Source organism: Scomber scombrus, chromosome 12, assembly GCF_963691925.1.
Source record: "Scomber scombrus chromosome 12, fScoSco1.1, whole genome shotgun sequence".
Taxonomy (NCBI): domain Eukaryota; kingdom Metazoa; phylum Chordata; class Actinopteri; order Scombriformes; family Scombridae; genus Scomber; species Scomber scombrus.
In genome coordinates, this window is record NC_084981.1 from 8,614,956 (window position 1) to 8,642,211 (window position 27,256).

The following is a 27,256-nucleotide window of genomic DNA, read 5'->3' on the forward strand; positions in this document are numbered from 1 at the left end:
TATAAGAATTCTGCAGTACCCATACAGTAATCCTTCTTTTAGGTCTGTACCTTCCACCTTTTCATTCCAGAGCTGAGCAATGTCAGACTCCCAGCTCAAAAGAAATGCAGAATCAACAGTGGAGAAGGAATAAGGAGACATAAAATTTATGAGTCTCTCTGTAGCTATGCACTTATAGAGAAAATAATTCAAAACCCTCTTTTCAAAAACTTTAAAACTCACTCACACTCTCTTAAACACTCACTGGTCCTCATCTCACACTCCGCCAGTCCAGACGATGGGCGTCTGCCAGTCTATCTTCATGCATGAGGGTTATTACCCCCCAATATCACTATTCATCCAACGACAACATGACCCTTTTATAATGACAGCACTAGGCTTTTGCTCTGACCGCAATGAGGGATCATGAGGAGAGCAGATTGTGTCATTGGAGCTGGTCCTGTTCCCCTTCTGTTCAGTGACTGCACGCCGCCTGGTAGCGAGTGCGAAGACTCGCAAACGTAGATCAAAATGTTAAGTGATGATCGTGATAACAGTGGAGTGTAAACAGTACCTGCATCGGGATCCTGGCATAAACGAGCGTAGCGGGTATTGTCCAGCTGGGGTATGCATCGCTCTATTGGTACCCAGATGTAGGTTTCTGGGCACAGGAGGTCTGAAGGCCGGGTATTGCCCCTGAAGGATTGAGAGAGAAACAGAGAGAGATGGTCACAACTGTTGAAAGCTTGAAAATTCCATTAAAAAAGCAAAACAGAGCATCTTAAGGGTGAAGATATCCTTTATCATCACTGTAAATTCAGCATCTTGGGGTTTTTACGGTTTGTCTGACACAACAAGTATTTTGAGATAAGAGAAGATAACATCTTAGTTTCTGAGACTCTTTAAAAACCGATAATGAAAATAGTTTGTTAGTTTCAGCCCTCGTTCCACCACTCTCACACACACTGCCCCGGTGATCCTTTGGGGTTAAAGGTTTGACAAGCTGTAAACTGACCCCAACCAGGTGACCCCGCTTAAAACCCAGGGCTAAAAGCTGGATCAGACTCTGCCCCGTTAAAATTCTTTGTTTGAGCCGTGTTCTCTTTTGTCTGCGGTGTTATGTTGTCTGCCGTGTGGAGAGCAGGAAATGTAAACACACCAGCATATTGTGATGTGTGCTTGTGAAACGGGTACAAGTCTGTATTTGACCTAACATTTTGGATGGAAAGTAAACTGAGCTGAACAAAAACAGCTGCGGGGCAAAGAAAAAAAAAAAAAAAAGTGAGTGAGGGGGGGACTGAACAGAGAAAGGAGGAGGAGAAGGAGACTCCATTATCAGGAACCTGCGTTCTATCACGCGGCTCCAAACAAACACAAACTGCAGAGATAGCTCTGTAAACAAGCAGGCGCCTGCAACCGGGCCCGCTGCACCATCTCAGCACACACAATAATATTTAGAGTTTATAAGACATTAAACTGCAGGACAATGACTCCACGATTTCATCAACACACACTTTATACAAAACCGAGGTCAAGAAGTGCTCGGTGATTAAACTCAGAACAAAAAGAAAAAACACAGATGTCATGAAGAACTTAAAATAAGCAAGATGGAGTAAATACCAACCCTGGCAAAAATGCTACTGCTACACAGACGCTCTGACTACGAACTTTGTGCAAATATGCTGCCATGAGAATGAGCTATAATTCTGAAAAATGAAAAACAGAAGAATTTAGGAGGTATAGATATTCAGGTTTTTCCCTCAGGGTGGGGTCTTCTTCTCTTGTCCTCATCTGAAGCCAAACACTATAGGAAAATCACCATGTATCAATAAATCCATACAGTCAATACAGGCTGTAAAGAAAAGGGGAAAAAAAGGAAATTCAGACTGCAGCGAAAGACACGAACATGCTTTAAGTGCATCTGCTAACAGATTGATGGAGGTGGAATGTTATGCATCCGATGCTGCGATGGACACACGCATTTATCGGATGCTCGCCGCGTCCCGCCGACGTGCAGCCTTCCACAACTGTCAGCGCAGTCAGCTTGACACTCTCACACTCTGCCTCACCTCTATAGACTCCTTCAACACTGCAGCGGGGCACACCTCTATACACAGGACACACACACACACCTGCTCTCAATATAAACACAACAGGTGCGAATACTTCCTGGCATCCTAACGCTGCGCCTCAAATCAACCTGGATGCTAAAAGAAATGGTAGAAGGGAGGAATAAAGTGGGAGAGTGAATGGAGTGGGTAGTTTTTAAAGTGAACGAGTGACAAAGAATAAAAGAATGGGAATGAAGCAAATTCCTGATTTTTTAAGGCCTATATTTTTGGTTTACAATGCAAAATGATATATCCAGTGTTTTGCTATAAAGGTTGCAGAGAGAGAGAGAGAGAGAGAGAGAGAGAGAGAGAGAGAGAGAGAGAGAGAGAGAGAGAGAGAGAGAGAGAGAGAGAGAGAGAGAGAGAGAGAGAGAGAGAGAAGAGAGAGAAGAGAGAGAGAGAGAGAGAGAGAGGGAAGAGAGAGAGAGAGGAAGAGAGAAAGTGAGTGAGGCTTATCCAACCAAAATGAGACACAGAGTTTGGTCATGGCCCAAGCACAATTCCTCAATTCTTCCCCCCGAAAAGAATAAAGGATGCAAAGAAGGATGAAGACTATGAGAGGACACAGCTATTAGTGGTCTGGACTGAGGATAGAGAAAAAGAGAAGAGAAAAAAAAAGAAGAGGGGAAAAGAAAGCCTGGTCAGCTGTCAGCTTCTTTTCTTTATTGGACTGAAAGTGAAGACTGAGCTCACCACTACAATCTCTCCTCCTCACTAGCTTGCTTTATCTTCCCCTCTTTTTTTTTAATTTCCCTTTCCCCAGGTTGGCTTGAAGGCCCTAGTAATTCACAGCTACCCCTGCAGCTTCCTTGGCTCGTCTTCAGCGCAGTGTTTTCTGTTTCTGCGTCAGCCGGCTCACAATCTCTCTCTCTCTCTCTCTCTCTCTCTCTCTCTCTCTCTCTCTCTCTAGCAGTTACTCATGCTAACAGAGAATGCAGTAATTGTTTCCTAAAACGTAGATCCCTGGAAGAGAGGATTGTTAGCAACGCAAACACAGGCTCAGAGGAGGTGAAATGGACTATTCCTTCACTTCTCAGCAACAGAAGTGAAGGAGTAGGCTTAAAAAAGCTGCAGGAAGTGATAGCGTGACTACATGTGAATGGCCAGAAAGCCATGTTGCAACATTGTTTGAATGTGCGTCCAGTCAATCACGTCACAACCGAGCACCTCGAATGATCACCAGGATGAGGCTTTCCAGACCTACAAAATCTTTTTTGTTTAGTCCTCTTCTCTTAAGTGGCTGCGTTCCCTCTTTTCTAAATACCCAATCCGTCACTCCTTCTATTCCGTGCTTGCATGTTCGGACAGATATCGAGGTGATGCTGATGACTGACAGTCTCTGAAAGGCTCGTTTGGGAGAGACAGAAAAAGAGGATGAAAGAGCGGAGCGAAGAAAGAAAGGAATCGTGCGCGAACTTCGGCGGACAGACTTGGCCTGCCCGTCGTAAGGTGTGAGAAATGAGAGGGAGATAGGAGGGAGACGGGAGAGGGGGAAATTAGGTGCAGATAAGTAACGGGATGGTATTTAACGTCGCTGAGACGCGGATTGAGGCGAGCTGATGGAAGTGATAGGAGCAGCCTGACTGCCAGGATGGAGGGGCCCAGCACTGAGAGGATGTTGGAAGCTTGGAATGAAGACAGAGGACTTGGCAACTATGGGAGGAGACAGAAATGGGGGGGGGGGAGCTTAAGTAGAGAGAGTGGCTGAGATAAAGACGAGAGGAAAAACAGCTAAGTAAACGGGGTGAAACTTAGAGATAAAATGCTGTACATTTACAAGTGGACTCCATTGTTTCATTGCACGTTTGTTAATGAGTGTGCAGAGGTCAGCATTTTATAGGGAGGCAATCTTCTACAGTGCAGGTTTCCCAACGAGCTTAACTTTAACAAGACAGAGAGGAAAATGACTCAACCTCATTTGAATAACAGTTTGCCCCAGTGTAAACAACCACATAATCCCAATCATCAGGAGCGCATAAACACGTATCTCCGCAGGGTTTGACATGCCGTTACACAATACTTTGCAGATCTATTATCACTACGAGCCCCTCTGTGACACAGCATCGCTCATTCTTTTCAGGCCACACAGACGTTTATGCACATGCAGATAGCAGGGGCCCCCGCTGTCAAGACTGAACTTTATTACCAGCTCAGAGAGACTCAAACACGTAACTGTCACCTTGTTCCTATCCCTTCGCCCTGTGCGCCTCCGTCCTTTTTATTTCTGCCTTGTTTTCTCACACACCTCGAGATAGGAGCAATGCCCCGAGCCCATACCTATGATTTATATGAAAAGCAATTAATCAGACGCATAAATCGAGTGCTTCGGTGCAGCCAAGGAATCCTCATGAAAACCTACACCGCTTTCTGCTTCTTTTCTTCCTCCCTCCCTGCCTGACTAGACTGCAGACACATGAGTTTGGTTAATGTGGAGAAGGGGAGACAACTTTCACAGAGCAAGAGAGACCGCCACCTAAAAGTCTCCCAGACTTGCCCAAAATGGTGCAGCACAGGTTAAAAATACTGATTTGTATTATTCGCATTATGACTCAACCAGTTAGCAGTTAAATATTGTAGTTCAGTGAAACTTTAACATTCAGCTTCTGTAAAAACATGTATCACATTCTCTGGAGCACAGGAGGGGATGTGGTTTATGCTTTAGCAGCAATGGTGGCTTAGTGTGGAACAAACTCTGCAGTTAGTATGAGTAGTTATAGCCACTCATTTATATAATCTATCAATTCTTTTTTCAACATTTAACATTTTAGCATTCATTCAGGGTCTTAAATGTGAAGACTTGTTGCTTCTCTTTCTTTTATACTATAAAACTGAATTGAAAATCTTTTGGTTTTGAATTGGTCAGATAAAAGCAAACTAAACATTTTTAACCATGCTCTGACCTTCTGTACACTAAGGAACGAATCAATTCATTAAGAAAATAATCTGCAAATGAATCCATAATTTAAATAACGCTAGCCAGAGCCCTAAAAGAAGAATTAGTATCACTTTAAAGCACTCTGTTTTGTGCTTTCTCCAGTTTTCTTAATTTATTTAATTTTTTATAGTTTTATGACATGATCTTTTATTTCTCCCATCATTATCAAATACAACAATTCCCTCATATCTAATGATCCGGTGACCTTTTGCTAGATGTTCCTGTTCTTGATGAGCACCTCTTTAAAAGGTCTGGCAGCACAAGGAGACTTTTCGACGCTGACTGCAGTCGTTGCGCTGCGAAAGCTCATCACACCATCGTGGTTCAAAGTGATCCACTTTCAGACCAGAAGACAGGAGGTGTACTCAGAGTCCATGTGTACGAGTGAGAGGGTTTCCCTGCCTCCATCTGCATTACTCTACACCCACATCTGCTGCTGATTTCCTGCTCATATCTTCTGTTGAGTTTTCACCCAACCCTACCCCTAGCTGAGGTGTCCCTTTATACGTGTGTGTGTGTGTGTGTGTGTGTGTGTGTGTGTGTGTGTGTGTGTGTGTGTGTGTATGTGTGTGTGTGTGTGTGTGCGCGTGCTTGTGTGTGTCCATAAGTCAGGCACTGTTCAGAATGTCAAAACACAGTCTCAAAGAACTTAATGTGCCTTTGTACCGAGAAGCACATTAAGTTATACAGTAATCTGTGAGTCAACTGAGCACCTACTTTAGTGTGAGACAGAGCGGCTCCACAAGGGTGATGTAAGGGTGGTCGCAGAGAAGATGAGGTCACTAATGTGAGACCTTGCTCTGTTTGTCTCTGGCAAAAGATATGTTATCCAAAAATAACATGCAGAGCTAAAAAGGACCCTGTTTTTTTTATACTACGGGAGGTTGAGCATGAACACAATAGTGAATGGGGATTACACATTGGTCAAGCACTCTTATAAAAGACATGGATATTTGACCCAAACAGACAAATACGCGGTCACCATGTCATGTGTTGTGGTCTCCGAGCCTGAACTCGAAGGGGGCGCACAAAGAGGCCTAGTGTGACCCAGAGCCGAGCGAGACCTAACCTAGGCTGCCCGGTCCAGCACTCTGACCCAGGGTCACACTCAGTCGATCTCAGTCAAAAAACCAATAAACACTGGCCCTGATCCCTACATCCATACTCTCTCTCTCTCAAACACACGGCTCTCACAATACATCGCACTGAGACACATTCTGCCCAGACAAGGCGACGTGGCTGTGGGGCCTCTGGCTGCTGACGGACACACGTAAACAGCGTGGCTCACACAAACACACATGCTGCTAGACAAACAGCTTTGAGAACCAAGGCTGGACAGAAGGACAGCGCCAATGAAAGACACGTCCAAACAAGGCACGCCTCGGAGCGGCCGGCGGACCACACGAAAACACACTTTCACTGCCAGTCTGGGAAAATATGTGCATATGCATTTGAGTGTGTGTGTGTGATGATGATGATGAGGTCTGTGTGTGCAAGTGCCCCTGAACATGTCTGGGGTCTGCATTTTGAGGGAAGATTTACACTAACTGCTGCTGTTTAAACACTCGGGCCCCGCCAAGGCCTTTTCACCCTGCTCAACATATTACCACAGGATGACCTTCAAATAAAGCATACAGGCTAGTGAGTCTCCCCCCCGTGGGCCCCTAGACAACCCCCCCCACACACACCCTCCTCCTCATATACACACACACAACTCCGCCACCCACCCCACTCTGTCCCATCACTCCCTCGCCCTGGCTATGCGTCACGGCTCCACGGATGACAGGTTAATGAGGAGAAAATATTTTTACAGGATCGCATTTCTACGGAGCCCCGAGAACCAATGGCAGCGCTTTTATGGGCATCAGCTCGCAGACTGGGCACTTTTATCTCTTTATCTCCTCTGGTCTTTATGGGCAGGCAAGCTGTTACGCCTGTCTGACACAGACCACAGCTTACTGACTTGCAGTCAGAACCGCAGCCCCTAATCTTAGTCTTAAAACCCCCACCTCAAGCATCCAACTAGAAGACCAAACCCGAGCCCTTCACCCAATCTCTGCGTAAATGTCTTTCTGCATTTATGAGCAGCTCATTCTGCTCGCTTAGTGCTTATCAAAGATCTGAATGCATTCCCTTGCCAAAAAATAAACCAGGCGTTTCAGACTAAGCGGTGCAGCTGCAGCAGGTTTGAAAATAAATAGTGAAGTTAATGGCAAGGCAAACACCTCAGGCTGGCAGCTAGAGGGCTCTGGATCTGCTCAGTGTGACACCATCTCCAAACTCTCATTTTCAGCCTTGTGACCTTCACACCTACCTCCCCCTCCCCGCTGGCTCCTACCCATCTCACACCGCCAACCACGACCCCCAAAACTCCATCCTTCCACCCGCAGTAAGACTGAATCGTCTGACCCGACCCCTTGAACTCTGCTCCTTGAGCCCCTCACCCTGTCAGCACTCCTCCGAGGGGGGTGCCAAGCATCGGCTGCCCCCAGACTGTGCTGCAGCCTGTTAATGATTTGTTAAAAACACAACCGTGGCAGGGCACACTGTGAAAAAAAAAAAGAAAAAAGAAAAAGAAGATGATGAGGCATGAAAGAGAAGAGAAATTATCAAAAACTTTAAACAAATGTTACTGCTGAGAGGCGCACTGTTGGTGGTCTCCTGTCGAGCTAAATCAAACAACTGCGTTTCTGTCAAGAAAGGCTCCAAATTTAAGACGGGAGGGGGGGAGGGGAGAGAGAGGGTTGGAAGGAAAAGGAGAGGGGCATGCTTTGGCTTATAAATTTCACAGAGAGGGTGAAAATGGGCCCGTTTGGGTTTGATCTCATTTTGATGGGCACAGGTTTCCTAACATGAGGATTGTGGGAAAAACGATGGTACTGGCACAGCAGAAAAAAACAACCTTGTGAATAGCATTTAATCAATGGAAAAGATGAAGCTAAAGTAATGATGGTAAACACATGAGAAAGGCCATCAGGTTTTTGACATGGAACACTGCACTCACCACAGTAACTTTATACCACCTCTTTCTGAGCCACTGTGACTTGGTGCATCTAAGCGTGCAGATATGACAATTGGAGAAACAGGATCCACCCAATGCAAAATACATACCATTCCTGCCTGCTGGCCCTGTAATAACAGCCTAAATGAACAAAATGTGTCGCCACGTTTTGTTGGTTTTAGTTTTTTTTTAAATCTCCAAATGAAATCAGGCTGAATTTTCGTCAGTCGGCTCGCTATTTTGCCTCTATCAATCTTTCATCCCAAACCAGCATGGGGGCCGCTTTCTTGAACAGTTGCTGAAAGAAGATCGGAAACAAAAAAAACAAAAAACGAGGGAAAGAAAGAGAAAGAGGGGGTGGCTGTACTGTGCCTGGACCTGTAGGGAACTGTGAAGCGCAAACCCACAGTCCTACACAAACACTGCACTGCAAACCTTTTTTTCCCCAATACAAATCTATCACATGGTTATAAAGTTTATGCCGATAGCGCAACAATAACAAACAATAATACATGAGAAAGAAACGCCCTTATGAAGGAATCAAACAAATCTTTTAAAAAAAACACAAAAAAAACAAGAGCAGTGTACTGTAGCATAAGACGTAGGGATGGGGGCCTCTAGATGCCTCAAACTCACTCACTGTCACTCTTAATCTGCCCAGATGTACAACAAGTGACACGCAGAATGTGAGGTCACACACGTACACATAACATACTGTCTGAATGGGCCCCTTGAGTGAAAAACATGCATGCAGAGTCCTGATAGCTGTGGCTCTGAGCCTTTAAGCATGTCATAACCTGCAACTGCGTACCTGTGGATGCGACAGACTGTTTGAGAGGCGAGATTCATTACAATAATACACACTGCTAGTTATTGATGGCACTGCAGTGATACAGAAAGATGTTTCTCTTTTTGGATCAGCCGTTTCAGAATGAAAGTTTGAGTTGAACTCAAATGAAAGAAGGGAGGAAAGGAAAGAAGCGAACGAGAGACTTTTAGTAGCCATCAGCTGATCGACTTTAAATATAATACCTGTCTGCGCGCGAGTGTGGATGCGTGTGTGTGTGTCCTGACAAAACAAAGTCTGATGTTCATGTTTGAGCTTGGAAGCACTTTGTCATGTCTAATTGATGTCATGAGAGCTGAGATCATGCAGCAGGTGACACAGAAGCCTGCAGGCGCACACTGATTAGGGCAAACATTAGCGAAACAGCGACTGACTGAAAACTACATCAAATTCTTTCATCGGTAGCGTCCTAACACACTCGTCTGCACAGCGGCTGACACCTGGATGGATTAATTTCGGGTGCGCTCGATTCAAAAGCTTTGGCCATGTGGAAAACTGCTGGCTGTTGCTAAAGAACTGACCGGCTCTCTGACAGTGTTTGTTGTTTGTAGGGGCGAGGAGGAGCCGGGTTGAAAGGGAAACGGAGGTGCAGCTGCCGCGAAAGGGCTCTTTAAAAGTCAGTGAAGTACCGCTAGGAAACGAATACTCCTTTTCATCTTGCCTCCCCCTTTTCTCATTTGGCACACATTTTGTCACTCCTTTTTTTTTCTCTCCATCTGTCCTCTTCCTCCTCCTTTCACTCATTTCGCTCACTCCTTCTTTCTTCTTTCTCTGTGGAAAATTTAATGGTTTCCTGGGCTCAGAGCGAGACATTCTTTCACTGTGAACAATAATAACAAGAATAAGAGCCACTTCATGTAACCCTCTCACTCCCTCACCAACTGGGTACAACTGGGCATTCTGTACGTGGAAACCTAAGTGTGTGTGTGCATGTGTGTGTGTGTGTGTGTGTGTGTGTAAGTGCATGTCTAAGTACAGTGTGTGCGTGTATGTCGTGTTTGAAAAGGGCTGGATCTGTTAAGACTAGGTAGATTGGTAAAGCCAAGTGGGTCGTTTGTTATCATCAAAGTCTGCTTATTCTATGCTTTAAAATAACTTACACAGACCAGTGCATACGTATTACTTTTACAACTTTCTGCAAAGAAATGGAAAATTACTACAACGTGGCATGGATCTGTTTGCTCTTGTTCTGTCCAAAATAATAAGTGGAAATTTGTAAAATGAAAACGTATGACACTGAGCACAATTCTATGAGCTGCTGAAGCTGGATGGTGAAGTTTTTAGAGGAGAAGAGAGCTAAATATGGTGAAAATAAAGTGTGAGTTGAAGTGCAGTTTGAAGTACTCAAACTTTAAGGTTTTCACAGATGTATAAAGTAGGGTTGCATCCAGATAAAGGCTTATTACAAAATGCCTTTGCTGGAGACTGAACTTTACTGAGCATGCACTGACAGGCTTTTTTTTGTTAAGGAGGCCCCAAGAAATGTGCATGCACTCCTGTCACCAGACGTCCGCTGAAAGGCTGCAATACGCCCTCGCAAACACTAGATGTACCCTTTTCAGTGTTTGTTCACATCTGACCACAAACCATCCAAACAATCTACAAATATGCTGTATGACATTTCAGACTAATATCAACAAGCCAGAGAATTTAGCTCTCTAACCCACAAAGTTTCAGATACTCTTCCTCCAGTCACGAGAGAGGTTCATACAGAAGGCTTTTTAGCTGCACATTAGAGGAAAATGTGAAAAAAGAAAGAGTGGCAGAAGGGCCAAGACCTTTGCTCTCATTTAGCTTCCAACAGCTTCACCTTCTGCTCTCCACAGCTCAACATCAGAGGGCCGGGGAGGGCCAAAGGACTGGGGACAGAAGCCAGGGGCAGGATGTCACGTCGAACCCTGAACCCACCAGCCAAACCAGCAAGGCTCCGCGGGACGCTCCGTCCCAGCTTTGACAACAAAGGAGAGGGCCTGACACTGGCCAGGCAGCCCCCTGTTCCTGGCTGAACTCCAAGTCTTCTAAGACCCTTTAAGGCTGCTCTACAGGACCACGTCCAGGCTTTGGCATCGCTGAGAAGTTTTTCAACCCATCACACATGTAGCTGTTCAACCCGGGCATGCAGAGATGTGACCCAGCGGAAAGGACTGTCCTCCCAGCGTAGAACTCAAGAATAGTCTGAAAACACAGATGAGAGTCGCTCCACTCTCAGGCTCGAAGCGTCATCCAGCCAAATCCCACGCACACATGCAGCAGCATGAGCGGATGAGGGGAGAGAACAGACAAAAGAAAATCTCAGGTAGAGGCTTAAAAAAAGTGTTACCTTACCACTACTTTAACAACTCTGCAGCGTGTCTATGAAGACTCCATAGTGTCACCATAAAAAGCCCTCCACAATACTGCTGGTGTCAGTTTCATAAACAATGCAGCTCTATTGCTCCCGGGGGAATGAGAGGACTCTATGAACAATCACAAGAAATTCCGCAGAGAGGAAACTGGTTTTAGATTGTGTTTAGTATTCCTGTCAGCATGTTATGTTGAGTAAGGCCTTCTAAGCTTCCACTGAAATTCAGGCCACATCCATGTTATAGATACATTAAAATCCCAGCTTGTGAATTAAAAGTTTTCCATCCGCACAAACTGAAACTTTGCAGTCCAATTTTGAAGTGAAAAAATGTTTTCCCCTCTGTTTTTAGCTCAATGGATGTTAAATTCTGATCTGACTCAAGTTCATAAACGCTACCTGTTAACCACAGCAGAAATCCCTCAGCTGCTGTATCTTTTAGTCAAGCAGAAAAATATCAGCTAATGTAATCAGACTGAATTGGATGTGAAAGGTAGTTGGCTTATTAATGTAAAGGTATAAAGTATATCAGCTGTGTTGGTGGAGGATTTACAAGCAGACAGTCGTAGACCCCTTCAAAAAAAAAAAATCTCACTACAATTTAAGAAAATTTCCAAACATTTCCCAAAAAGACTTTTGGATCTCAAAAACACCACCTCAGTGTGCATGAAATCCCAATTGGAGAGGAACACTGTGTTTTTAAATGTATCCACATTTGAGTGGAAATGTTCTCAGAAAGTGATGGGTACAGAGAGTTCCCTAAAGAAGAAGTGGCAAGGGGAAAAGGAGGGGGTAGGTGAGCAAAATAGAGAGAAGGAGTGGTGTTCAAGGGTTTTGAGTGGTGTCCAGCAGGGTTCAAGTGCTGGTGTTTTGGTCCTTAAAGAGGCGAGCAGCAGGACTAAGATCCAGAAACCAGAAAACCACCAACACAATAACATCAGAGTTTAGGGGCTCCCCGTCTTAACGAATTGAACAATTCCACAGTATGTCTGTGCATTAATGAACTACTTGAGCTAATATGCAAATCAGACAATACAGCGAGACACTGTGCATGTGCTGAGAGTGTGTTTGAGCGCGGGTGTGTTCCTGTGGGAGTGCGAGATCCCTAAGGTGGGAACTGGGCAACCTTCTCACCCTTGTTCTGTGTTCCTCCCCAAGGGTAAAATAGGGAGAAGTGGGGAGGTTGTGAACAAGACGCTGCAATGGCAAACACACAAGAGCAGATATGGGGGGTTGGGGGGAGTAAATACCAATGCAGGGGGGGCTAGGTGCTGTGGTTACAGCGTTCTCAGACAAACATCGCGATCAAGATTCAACACAAAGATACACATAAACAGAGCAAACACACTCACATGCATTCCATACACAGAAAACGGGCAGAGCACTATGCAAACCCCAAAACAAGATGTAAATGGATAAAAAGATATGGCACTTTGCCATAATCCCCAACAAGACATCAGTCTCCCATGGACAGAAAACAAGCTCTGGGAACATCTGAATGAAATGACAGAGAAATAGAGGAATTAGTAGATGAATGAGAGAAAGAGGGGATGAATGGTACATCTTGGCCAAACTAATGGGCTTGGAAAGGCTCCTTTCTTTTACCATCCTCCTCGAGCTATAGATCTTTGAGAGGTGCTTGGTGTGAATGTGAGCAGATTTGTGAGTGATGGTTACAGCATTCGTATACATTAAGCATTTTAGTAAAAATGTCTATTGTACAGCATATCAGCTACGGTGTAAAAATATGCATATTCAGTATATGTGCCATACATTTTATCTTGTTGCTGATTTACTGTTGCCGTCTCCAGTGTGACCTCTCCTTCAACCTTTAATGTCTTCAGCAGCCTCGTCCTCTCTCTCCACTCTACCATATTTTCTTTCTCGCTCTCCCTTTACAGACAGTGTCTGGTTCACAAACGTATATCTAAGTATAGCAACGGTTGATTCATTTGCTCACCGCTGCATCATTTCAAGTATTTCCTCCTAAAAAAATGTATTGTTGGTAGATTTAGAAAAAGTCCAAAAAGTTCTCCTGCAAAAATTATAACAGGTGGCAGGATTGTTATGAAAATGGTGTGAAAAAAAAGTAGACCCCTGTTGAGGCCGTTGCACCTATCATAACAAAAGTAGAAGGGGAAAAAGTGTGTGTGTGGGGGGGGGGGGGGGCTGAGGACCCATTCAGGGAAGAGTGCAACAGCAGGAAGGTGAAAGAGATGATATGTGAAGAGAGAGAGAGAGATTACACATTATGCTGATGTGTCCATATATAGTTAAAATAGTTTAACTGTCTCTCCTCCACACACGATAATGTTACAGTAAAGGCAGATATCTTGACAGCCTCTCATGTACAGAGAGATGTTGTGGAAGTGAAGCTCAGTATGAGACATTAATACAACAGATCGAGCGGACACATTTGTTTCATGCAATCCGGGCTTGCAAAATGAAGTGTTAGTCATGTATCATTTGGACATTTTCAGGGTCACAGAAAAAAAACCTGCAATTTTAGTGACATATTATAAACAAAGCATGACTATAAAGCATTATCCAGTTAAATTCTGCACATCCATGAAAAATGATTATTGTTAACAGTGTCCAGAAATGACAGCTGAGGTTCTGTAAGACCCAGAAGTGTATTACAACAGAGCAAGAGTCTGCATGATGTATGAGATATTACATTTACACTTTCAAGAGTGTTTTTGACTCGCACAAGGATCCTCTAGTGTTGCAACAGTCCACTTAAAACATTAAAAACATGTTTTGAAATAGTATGATACCATGTAAAAAAAAAAATACTTTAGGTGATGTGGAAATCAATTTCAACTGACAAAACATATCTTAATCAAATGATCAACATTTAAGTATACAATTCAATGGTGAATGCTGACTTTCATCTTTTTAAGCATCAGAATTTTGGTTGTCAGAACAACACTGAAGTCCTTTGGGTTATTAAATGAGATTCTTTGCTGTGAAAAAGTTTATATACAGATGAAGAACTTGAGAAACATGTGAATGTGAGACTATGCATACCTTATACCGCATCTTGGGGCAGGAGTGAATGTAAAAGCCCAGGTAGTAGTAGCACAGTTTGGGGGACTGTTTCTGAAGCTGCCTGGTGAAAGAGATCTCCCTGCAACAGACAACATGTGAAAACACTTTTTAGACAGGTACAATTCTTCATGCATTTAGAAAAAGCATGCATGCATTCAGCTTATACTTTAATGACAGCTCACTTCAGCATTTCTCTTTTACAGTCAGTCACAGTTGGAAATGCTGCACTGCAGTGTGCAGAGTCTTACATTTTAGATGATGCATAATTGTTTTGCAAGTTACCATTTTGGTGAGTTTCATAGTTTATTGTGGATTTTACTTTTAACAACTAAATTTAAAAAAGAATATGCCAAATAATGACACACTAGCAGATCAACAGTTTGTTGTGGGTTTCATTAATGAAAACAACAAGGCAAATAAAATAATGAGCATTTTAAAATATAACCGTTTCAAATAAATTATTATGTAAGTATTCACCAATTAACTTAAAATGTGTTTTTCTTTTAGGTCAGCATTTAGAAATAAAATTGGTTTCTCGCAGCTCTGACTTGAGCAGTGCCCAAGCAGAGGAAGTAAACACCCACACTCTAAAAGACAGCTTTTCTTGGTCTCATTTCATTACACAAAAACAACTGCCTTCTCTCTATATAGGCATTGAGCCCTCGGGGCAGAAAAGAAGGTGGTGAAAAAGTAGGGAGAGAGCGTGTAAAATAAAGATTTAGAACTTGGAAGATTTATACAGCTTCTTCAAATACAGTAAATGTCTTGCCTTCTTTATTTTTCCCCCAATAGTTTCTTCCTTAATTGCACCCTTTTACTAAAAGCCTATTTTCCCCTTTTCCCTTTGCCATTTCCTTTGCTATTCCATAACTAAATTCCAGCTCCTCTTTCTTCTCCCTTTTTGTTTCACTCTTCCTTCCACCCTTCTGTGTTTCACCCCCTTAAATGAAGGGGGAGAATTCCCTTTCTTACAATACTTAAGAGAGAGAGAAAGAGGCCTTAAAATAAAATAGATGCACTGAAAAATAAGACACGGGACAAAGCAGGCCAAGTCAGGGAGGGGAGAAAAAGGGAGAGAGAGAGGGAGAGAGAGCAGGAGGAGAATATAAAAGAGGAGGGTCAAGAAAGAGAAAGGGAGGGAGAATTAAGGCAGCTAGAGCGAGGTGCTAGAAGGTCACCCGCTTGCTGCCAGGTTCCTGGGTTCCCATCCCCTCTCTACAAAAGGACTGCAGGCCTGAATTGGGGGAGGGGGGTCAAGAGAGGCGAGGGGCCCATTCACAAAAAGCCCTGTGCCCCCCCCCCCCCCCCCCTCACTTGAGCCCTTCACACCCCCACCTCCAGCCCTATGGCAGCAGCTTGAGTCCACCATTATCCCCTCTTCAGCCATCTGACACTCCAGCACAAGCCAATTATCAAGCCCTCTGCTCCTGCACAGCTTCTCTCATACTGATGTGCATACACACACACACACACCCAGACACAAAGGGCCCATAATAGTGCATACCTCGAGGTGCTTACTTCAGCCTTGCATGCATGCGGAAACATTTCATTACAAAATGTAGTGTACAGGGCCAGTGTTGATTAGCCAGATATAACATACAGAATGAGATGATTCAAAGTTTTTAACAGGAATATTTTGATTGATTGAGCCTTGAGTACGGAGCATGTATTCTAGGGATTTCTGCAGGTGTACTAACCCTCTAAAGCATTGTTTGATTACTGTATTTGAATTTTCACCAAACATTACTTCCCATAGATATAAAAAACAAAATGATGGGACTATACACTTTACTAGAAAGATGTAATACAGGTTATAATTTCTATAAGCAGATCTGTTCAGAAATCTAACAAGCCAAAATAGTTTTACTCAGTTTAACACACACCTACTGTAACCTATATGTGCACTCAGCGGTGGTAAAGGAAAAATATTGTGTATATTAAAAACTGGATTAGACACAGTATCCACAAATACTGAGTATTAAAGGATTTATAAGAAAGTGAAACAGGTTGGACACCAGCTGTGTTTCCTACACACGGAGCCTCAGGCACCTTATTATGTGCCTCTTTCCTCCTCCTCCTCCTCCTCCTCCTCCTCCTCCTCCTCCTATCCTCGGGGCCCAGAGCAGAAGGACTAAACCTCCTGCAAGAAATTTCTCAACATCCCCCTCTCCCGTTTCCACTGCTGAATCACACATATATACACACACACACACACACACACACGTAGATGCCTAGAAGACCGAAACACACACCGACACGTACAAACACAAAACACTGCTCTTTTGTAATGCATAACATACATATTTAACACATAATCAAAACTCTATGCCTGTTTTTCCAGATGAGGTACTTATGTAAAAAAGGAAAAGAAAAATACTTTTCTCTGTCTTTTCCATAACCTCTCCATGACTTTCTCTTACTAGGACAGTGCTGCTTGATGCGTAACAGCGCACTCGTGTATGGTTGAACAGCCCATGCTTCATTTTTACTTGCTGTGAAGAAGAAAAACCATCTAATGCGATCAATGTTTGCACAAGTTTTTAAAGTGTGTGTGGGTGTGTGTGTGTGTGTGGACAAGCAACCTGTACAGTAAGTTTTGGCCAGGCCAAGCAGACTAGGGAGTGTCCAGACCTGATCAAAGGCCCGGGCTCTGGTGTCTGTAAACAAGCAGGAGGATTTCAGCCCTGCTGGCTCCCTTCTTCAAGGCCTCCTCCACACACCGAGCACTCAGTGTTACTCTTGGAGTCAGACTCTTGCAATAATAAGTGATGGGGAGCTGTGCGTTTACGATGACCAGGGCGTTCCCCTCTATATGAGCAGAGGCCTGTCTGTCCTGACTTTGTGCGCGATTACGCATACACACATGAAATCTCGCTCACAACTCACATGCTAACACCTGTACACACCGACTACAAAGCCGAGATCGCCCACTCGCTCACATCTGTGCAGAAATATTTTAAAAAGCCTTTCTCACATTATTGGGTTACATTTTACAGGAAAGGCCAGATATGTGTCTGTGTGCGCCTGCAGTATGTGTGTGTGTTTGCGTGCGTGTTCTCTTATTTCATCTTGGCAGAGAGAACTGTCGTCAGCTGAACCACAAACGGAGCGCTGCCTCGACCAATCAAGTGCGAATAGAGAGGTATTTTCCTGACCTACAGTATACGGCACTTATAGTATACAGTTCTAAGGAAAGGATATAAAAAAAAAAATAAAATTTTTTTGGGAGGAACCAAAAAGATCAAAAGTCAGGGAGAGAGAAGGTTAACAGGAGGGCAGATGTGAGGGAATGAAAAGGGAGGAAGAATTAAAAAAGAACAAAGAAAAGTATGATCAACAATGAGGCACATAGGGAAAAGAGGGAGATTGTTGCCTTTTTAACTATATCACAACCCTTATTTCAAGATATTGTATGCTTACTGACTGATTTGCAGCTAAATAAAAGAGGGGAGGGGGAGACATACATATATTTAAGACAAGGCTTTCAAAACAACAGAAAAAGGGTTGAGGAGGCTTGTTTAAGTCCTAAGCAACCAACCTGAGAGCAGAGTAGGAGCCCAGAGACAGTGAGGCAAATTCTGGGTGGTAGTACAGGTAGACAGAAGACACACAGGTAGGCAGGATATCGATCACCCCCACTGCCACGATGCGCCCGTCCACCCAGTACTGCTGGTGGAAGGAGCCGTAGCCCATCTCAGGCCCATCAGGAGAGGACTCTGCCTGAAGAGAGGCAAACACAGTGAAACAGTAAGCGAACACGGCCACTGGTCAGAACAATAGTAGTACTCTTGTGTGCCGTAGAGTGTGCATGTACAATATATAAATCACAGTGGAATGAGAATGTGGTATTTAATAGGGCTGTTTTACTTTCTTGCACGGATCTACTTTCTCTGTGTTACACACACACACACACACACCTGTAAGATGGTGTATTATAACCCAAGCTTTTCCCTGCCAGGCCTCACGCATTATGTGTGGGGGTGTACAGTAGCCTCACATTCAGCCTGCTAATGGCTCCCAAATGTGGATTGAGAGCAGGAGCGGGGTGGAATTGGGGATGGGGTTGTTGGAGGGGGGGAGAACTGGCCACAGAAACACTCCAGGAGAGGACTTTTTAATAAAAAGACCCTGCATGAGCAGAATCCATTTCACCAGGCAGTAGTGGAGAGTTGCCAAGCTTTCTCCTGTGTCTGTGTCTGCTCTCTCCATGTGGCATGAAAGAATGTGGGTGTAGGTGTATGCACCCGCGTGCTTGTGTCTACCCCGTTAATAAAACAGTCAAGTGCTTGACACACGTTGCGTTTCTCATAGGGATCTGCATGCTGCGTTTTTCAATCAAGTCAGTTGACTGCTTTTATCACAGAGGCTTAAGACGAGAGGTAGAGGGGCTGGGGGTTAAAAGTCATATTAAGCCAGGGTATTGCTTTATGTTTGTGTGTGAGAGTGTGTGTGTGTGTCTTTCTTCAGTGTGCGAGTAACAGGATCCTTCTTCTTTACCAGCATTCATCTGGACCCAGTTAGGTGGCGCAGACGCTGGTAGTTATCACAACACTGACAGAGCTCGTTCACTAATCCAGTGTGCCACTGGGCCCACACTCTGACCAAATTAAACCTGAACAAATACAAGCAAAGCACACACACACACACACACACTCCCTGCAGCTCCATGACCCCAGAAGGCTAAACATCACCAAAGGGGTGACTGTGCCACAATCCTCCTTAGCACCCTCTAAGGGTTTTGTTATATTAAGAGGAGGTGGTGTTAAAAACAAAAGACATACACTTCAAGCTCAGGCTTTGGGACACCCAGACCTGTCTGATGCAACGTATATGAGAATCCATTCATTTTTATTGCGTGTGTATGGGTAGTTGGTTGGGAGATGATGATTAAATTGTCTAAATGCAGCTCCACATCAGAGGACATATGATATGAGATTGAGATGATGTGGGTTTACTGCACATTAGCTGCGACTGACTGGCAGGCAGGCGGAAAGAATCAAGAATAAAAAATGAAGAGTTATTCGAAGGGTAGCTGGGGGTGTTGAAGGGTGACAGGCACCACATCTGGAACAAGCACGGCACACTGTGTGGCTATTGCTGTGTGTATGTGTGTGTGTGTGTGTGTGTGTGTGTGTGTGTGTGTGTGTGTGTGTGTGTGTGTGTGTGTGTGTGTGTGTGTGTGTGTGTGTGTGTGTGTGAGGTTTGGGGGGGGTGGGGGGGGGGGGGGGGGGAGACTGGCTGTCTGTGTAAGCAGGCAGCCTGTTATTTCTTGGCACAAGTTCCTTCAGAAACACTGGAGGCTTTGTCAGAGGCCCCTCTGTGTCATTTAGTAAATGTAAGTAAAAGGAAAGAGCGCCGGCATGTGCATTAAGCGATTGGTGTGTGTGTGTTAGAGAGAGGGAGATTTTTCTTACCCCACCTCGACTGTACATGCTCAAAAACACAATTATATGAATGTGAATGCCAGCGCAGTAGAAGTAATGGCTGTCCGAGTGTGTATGTTTGTTTGTAAGTTCATACCATGTCCAAGGCTGATCCTGTCTCACTGACCTGTGCGTCACCTCAAGACGACAGCTTAATGGTCGTGTCCTTGCCACTGTGACAACAATCTAAACATTCTCTGGAACACTTCAAACCACCCCAGAGCTTCCCCTGCAGCCCCAAATCGCTCTCATATGGACTCAAGAGAGAGACATGTGAGCAGTATGCTTGGGGAAGTGGGGAGGTGGTGCACTGAAACCTTTTTTAAACCTGCTTAGAGATATATCTGGGTAGACTTTTCTTGAATCAAGGCAACAAATATAATGTAATGTCAGACTGGTTCATGTCAGATTCATGAACCTATGAACATGAGTTTTCTGTGATTCTTGTAAGGCATTTATAATCTTGATTATTCTAGCAATTTCTACCCAAATGTGAGCATGATCTGGTTCAAATGATCATGTAGGATGGGAAAGAAAGGGACATTCTGTTTTGTATTAATGCTTCCAGTCTCTCTTTTGGCCTTTACTAGCAATGAAAACATTTCATTAAAAAAATTAATACATTAAGCAAAAGCTAACATTTTTAAAATGATGTAATGATACTGATAACATCTCCAAACAATTAAAAAACTGACTAATTCTCCCTGATTTTAAGAGTTTCAGTTGCTTCATCTGCCTCATGTGTGATACGTTTTTCCTTTTATAACAAAACTATTTAAGGATATATCACTGAATATGGTTGAAAGGTAAGAAGGCAAATATACATCCATATGTGCAGGCAAAGATTACCCTCTGTAGTGCAATGATGCATTTTTAAATACATATTCATATCTTTTTGTATTACACATGGTCCCAATTTGGACAAAGAAGGAAACATTTCTATTAAGATGATCAAAGTAGTTGTTTGGCCCTCTGATTTAAACACTGTTTCTTTAAAATGGACAAAGGCTTGAGATGTGACAGATATTAGCTGAAGAACAGATTTTGGAAATAGCTTTCAGTTTATTCCATTTCCTCATAACAATCAGTGAGTTACACAATAGCTTTGGGATAAGCATCATTTCATTTACAATTTATTTTGTAACATTAATGATTATGTTTTTAGCTCTATTCATGCGTCTCTATTTCCTAAAATTATAAAACTTATTTGATGTATTTTCAATTGTGCTATAAATCGTAGAGCCACAACAATTTAACTGATTAGTTAATTAACTGAATCAATTTAATATTAACAATACCAATTTTAAGAATTGAATAATCGTTACAACATTTTTAAAGCTAAAATTGTGAAAATCAATTGGTTCCACTTTCACAAATGTGATGATTGTTTGAATGATGAAAATAATTATTAGTTGCAGCCATAGTAAATTCTGAGGTAAAACTGTGCATTCATATGGTGCAATTGTTTTACTCTCACTCACAAATGTGCATTCACACACACCTGCAAACATAAACAGTCCTGCAAGCAGGCTGCAGGTGTAGCTTGGCTCACATGAGTCCCAATATTGTCACTATGTAAAAATACTAATTTCTCTCATGCTTTAAAAAGGACAAAGTGACGTTTAAATGTTCTGTTGTTTTACACAGGTGGTAGACTTTTCTCTTTTTGGCTTACAGCTGAGGCATGCAATGCAGGGCTTGTCAGCTGGTATATTCCCTGCTGATGTGTATCTCTGTGTCTTTACATAATGAAAATTCATTTTCTTCCTCCCAGGGAGGAGAGGGAGAGAGAAAGAGAGAGTGGGGGGAGTGGCCAAGGGCCCGGGTCCATAAAAAAACTTTGTGACTAATTGGCCAACACCCCTGTTAATGAGTGTTTGCCCCTTGGTTAGACACATTAGGAGGTTGTAAAGGAAGATAAATAGAAACAGAATGAGCGTATGAACCCCATTCTGCTCATAAAAGCCAGAGTTTCTACAGCACATGCCCTTTAGACCTCACTCAGGTCAAGTGCAGTGACAAACACCTGTGTGACTGCTGCTCATCATGTTTTCAGGTACAGATGTGCCACAGTGTATCAGACAGCACAAGCGTGTCTGTTTGTGTGAATAAATGTATTTTTAAAAAAAAAGAGAAATCAATAACATCTGATGTTAATTAACCGTGTTTCAGCATGAATCCTCTGCAATTTTGGTGAAACGAACACAGCAATAAACAAACAACTGAGACAACCTGCGTCCTAATTAGCAGCAGTTGAATTTGTAAGTATGCTGTTTGCATACATTTGTATAATCGCAGGCTAACATGTGAGCGGATGAACCACACAGTATGCAGGTCCATGTGGTGAGTGTCTGTGTGTGTATTTTAATAGCACTCTGATTGGAGACAGATGGAAGCCAACACGCAGAGGTAGCGCGCAGAAAGCCATGCATAATAACTCTGAAATGGAGAGAATTTGGAGGACACAGCAGAAGACAGAGAGAGATCTCATAGAGAATTAAAAAAAAGTTGGGCGAGAGGAGGCCAAACGAAAGGAGACCGCATCCTAAATCTGTCTGAGAGGAGGGGACAGTGATGTCAGGAAGATATGCGAGGCAATATGCCACAGTGTGTGTGTGCATATGTGTGTGTGTGTGTGTGTGCAGAACTGTGTAATTCAGTGTGCCTGGCCGCCAGCCTTGACGAGGTGATAAAAGCTTGTTTCCTATAAACACTAATGATGTTCATTAGTGAAAACCTGAGGGGGCCCACAGGGCAACGCACAGTGACTGTGTTTGTGTGTCTCTGTGTCAGTCAGTTTGTGTGTGCTCCTGTACCTCAATCCTATTAAAGTGGCTGTTATAAATGCCCATCCTGTGTCTAATTGCTGGTGTAATTGTCCTGACCCAACGTGTCCACTGGTGTTCCTGAAGGCTGCAGCTCACCAGGCCTGATGCTCAGTGATGCCTAAAGGTACCTTCAACTCACTCAGTGACCACAGAGAATACTACAGCTTAAAAAGTGCAATATATAGGAATCAGAAATTCCTACTCATTAATTTTGCCGATGGCCGTTAAGTGAGCTGCAGTCAGCATCCTGTTCCCGCCTGTGAATCCTCCCCCAGATGCCATTAATATCCTTCCTATAATAACGATCTAAACATGTTGTAAATGGATTACCAGCTAGGTTGTTTTAATTAATGCACGAGAAGCTGAAATCAAACTTTCCATGCGGCCTAAATAATTACTTCTTTTTGCTAACTAGGCCAATAGCCATCTGTTAGTTCCCAAATTGATGCCCATAGAGCTGCCTAATCAGTCTGTAATCTGTACCACACCACACAAAGTGAGGAGCTGTGGTGTATCTCTGTCAAGGCCAGAGGAAAGGATGGGTCTGAGGGCCTTGTGTTCAACACAGTCACAATGCAATCTGGACACCACATTTCACTTTTTTCCTCCCTCAACACCCCCTTTCACTTAGACGGGGCTAAATTAAAACCCCTCCAATATGAAACAAAAACCCCCTTCCTGAATCCCTTAACCCCCCTGAATCCAGCTGGAGAGCTCTTGAAGACAGAGAGAGCAAAGGTGGCTGGGTAGGTATGAGTGCGTCTGATGAAGCACTCAAGTTGTGGAACATTTTCAGATCATTAAAAAAAAACAAAAAAAAACTGTGGATTTACTTCCATGAGAGCTGGTGAGAGGGACATATTTAACATGTTGTGGTAATGTTGAGGTGCAGCGAACGACAAGTGCCGAACGTGTGAAATCACCTAGGTGGGTTTTGGGGCATTTAAAAAAAAAAAAAATTTAAATGGTGCAATTTTGTGCGTCCTGGGCATGACTTGTATCCCTGGCACAGGCACTAATTTATGCATGAAAAATACAACACAATATATAACCATTTTACCTTCAAGCAATATATATTACAACAGCAAAGTCACAATATAAACTCAATCATATCTCTAGAACCAAATCTAAAATGTCAATAAAACAAATAATATTATAGACCTCACAATACTGAGTAAAGTTTAGACAGAAGAAGAATGAAGAATGCAGACATCACCAGTCACTATCAGTCATTATGCCTGTCCTCTGTCCTTCTTCTGCTAATGTGGTTCACTGCCTGCAGGCACTGCTGGTAGTAAGGAGGGGCTGGCTTGTTTTAGCCAGCAGCTAAGTTTATAAGAATTTGCCAAATTTTAAGATAAACAGACTACATACAGTCAGCTTTTGTTTTAGCTTGTTTGTAACAGTTTGCTATTTGGCAAGCTAGCTAGCAGTGCCTGTTTAAAACATTCAGCAATGGATGAGAGAGTGCGGACAGAGCAGATTGAAATATCACTTCTCTACGTGTTTATGCTTGTGGTGTGTGTGTGTGTGTGTGTGTATGGTGGAGGTCAGCCCTGACACAGAGATCAGAGGAGAGGCTACAGCGTGATAATAAATTACATCAACATGTTAAAAAGTACTGATAAGAGAACTGATAATGTCGGAGCTTATCAGTTCTGCAGTCTTTAATCATTCAGCCCTGGGACCTGTTTAATACTGAGTTTCGGTGCCCATCCCCACAGAGAAATAAGTGCACATTAAATAAAATTGCCATGCGTTTGATTATTTTGGAGAAATAGACGAATAAATTGATGGCTATACAACCGCGGGAAGGTGGAACAAGCGTTGATGTCTGACTATGATGGAACAAATAATTCAATTTTGATGGATTTCCATCTGTAGACGGAGCTCTTGTACACATGTACTTCACTTCTTCTTCCACAAAGGTAATTTAACCAGCACGACCTTCTCTTGCTTGGAACAAATCATTACAGGTAACACGTACGGATCAATGGAGACTTTTAAAAAACAGGTTTTATTAAACTGTCAACAAGCCAAAGGAAATACATACCTCTAGTGGTGAATCACAGAGAAATCTCCGGAACTGTGGAGGGAAACAGGGGAGAGAAACAGAGAGAAAAACAGTTAGTTCTCTGGGTCACAAACCCTTTTGAAAAGGCATAAATGAAAACCATACATGTCTCCATTGCTGTCTTATATAATTTATCCCTCCCTGTTTTCTCCCTGCTCAGGTGTCACATATCAAATGTAGCCCCCCCGTTCACGAATGGGCATAAAAAGGAAGACTGTATTTACACAAATGAAAACATTTAGCCTATCAACTGAAGCCTGTGGTCCAGGGAGGACATAGTGACAGCTTAAATAAGCAGCATTGCTGATGTCAAAATAACCCATCTCTTAACACACTTTAAAATGCACATCAGATATCAATTACTGGGGACTTGATGTCTGTGGAAACATTAAATCTTTCTTCCATTCTCTCTACTATTTCCTGTGCTCCTTCTTTTTTAGCGCCAGGGTTTGAGAGCAGTGTGTTTACAGACGAGCCAACCTGCCGGATAGGAGGGCAGACGCTTCCATGTTTAGGCCAAAAACCATCTTATAATGAAAACCAGCGAGGCCACAGTGGAGCAGTGATGGACAGCTTTTGGTTTACCGGTACACATGCAAACGCACTACAGTTTCAAGTTCATATTTCACAGAGAAATGCTGCAGTCTGGCTGTATCATTCATTTGTCGGTATTTTCAACTTCGCTTCCACTGTCTGCACTGTCTGGCAAGGAACAATATGGAAGAACAATATTATAAATATAGAACATAAGGTGCCAAGGCCGGACTTAATAAAGAGGCAGGGGATATGAAATATGTAAAACAGCTCATAAAATACAAACTCAACACCTGCCATTATTAATGTGTTCTCTGCTTTACTCAAATCCCGACTACAACTATGGTTTGACCTCTGTGAGCTATTATAAAGGCAATATATTTGACAGAAATTGCTAATAGTTGATATTTTTGATAGGTTATTTTTTCCTTGAACCTTGTTCTTGTCAGGCTAGGAAAAATGTTTGGAGAAAAAAAAAACCTCTCCACTGAAACACATGTTAAGGTCATTTCAATTCAAAAGTGGATTAGAGGATAATCAAAGATATTTAACTGCAGTTTCACACATTGACACCACTAAAGCTACTAACTGCTTTGTACTGTAACTGTCAGGTATATTGGCAAACAAACATAACAGTAAACTCAACGTTCACATTACTTTCTGGAGAATGTAAGAATAAACCAAAGCCAATAAAAATCAATTTGCTGAGCAGCAATCTAGGCGCTTATGCTTTCAGTTGTGTCATTTCTGGACTAGTGTCTCAGTTTCTTGCACACGCAGCAGCTCTGCATTGCCACATACTGTCTGTCTTTCTTAATAAAAAGAAAAAAATGCTCTAAGAAGTCCTTGGAAATTCCCACAATCACATCAACATCCTCACAGCAGTAAAGCTAGTAACAGCGATGACTGCCAGGGGTTCAAGCCCGTCCAACAGAGTGTGTGCTTCTCTATTTGTCTGCTATGGCTGACGTGTGTGTGTGTGTGTGTGTGTGTGTGTGTGTGTGTGTGTGTGTGTGTGTGTGTGTGTGTGTGTGTGTGTGTGTGTGTGTGTGTGTGTGTGTGTGTGTGTATGTGTGTGACACCAATGCAGTATTCTCCAACACGGAGGATGATTTGGCAGAGATGAGAAGAATGATGCACTGTCGTCTGTCACTTCTACTTTATGTTTGCTTGGAGCCAACACCTAAACTTGTTTTCACTGCCGCTCAGACTCACCCACTTGAGCTGGATTTGAGTCAGAAAAATGACAAAATCCCCAAAATATTAGGCCCGGTCAGAAAAATAAAGTGAATCTATAAAGGGAGAAAGACAGACTTCTTGTGTACAGGGCTCGAAAACAACTGGATTTAAACATGAAACAGAACTCATGTCCTATTAGTAATGTATGTGCTATGACTGTGCACACAGTTCTAGCTGAGAGGTGTTGTTGTGGGCTATAAAAGTCTCATGAACTCTGCTCCCTGCGGTGCTCGATATACTACAACAAAATGCAACACGCTGCCTTCACCCTCAACACAGCCTCACGCCAGGATGGACAGGAGCAGAGGGAAAAAGGGGATAAATGGAGTGAGCTGCTCAGATACAGCGCACATACTAATCATTGGTGCTCATCCTATCACATCTCTTATGTCATTTTAACTAACTACGGTACATCTATATGAGGAAGAATAAATCAAACTTCAAAACTGCATGCAAGTACAGTATCACAGATAGTTTAATGTAAATTTATTTTAATCAAATTCACCTGTTGGAGTGGAGAGCATTTTGTACAATTTTGCATTTTCCACGACCAGCGCCGACACCGGAGTGAGCCCATCTGTTCAGTCCACAATGATCTTTGCTCATGCGAAAAAATGCTTATCAAGCTCCCCACCTGCATAACCAGGCCAGTAAAGTGTAATTTTCCACTCCTAACTTTTGCAGTGACTACTTCTCTGCCAGTCAACAAATTTCCAACAGCAAAGCCTCCCAATGTGCAATAACGCTGGAGGGCACAAATGAAACTTGTGTTGAAAACGGTTTACCAACAGAGCAACAGCTGCAGTTATTAGATGATGTCATTTATAGAGGCCGTGCTATGACACAGGCTTCTGTGTGGAAACGAGAATCTCCAAACAACCATGTAGTAAAAC

General features: G+C 43.1%; 1 protein-coding gene across 1 annotated transcript in view; it reads right to left on the minus strand.

The window, feature by feature from the left end:
* LOC133992351 (arginyl-tRNA--protein transferase 1) overlaps positions 1-27,256 on the minus strand; it is a 51,919-nt gene that overhangs the window by 7,763 nt on the left and 16,900 nt on the right. The window contains 5 exon segments of the mRNA XM_062431091.1: positions 554-665; positions 667-675; positions 14,245-14,344; positions 17,804-17,985; positions 24,570-24,602. Coding sequence (XP_062287075.1) covers positions 554-665; positions 667-675; positions 14,245-14,344; positions 17,804-17,985; positions 24,570-24,602 — 436 coding nt within the window.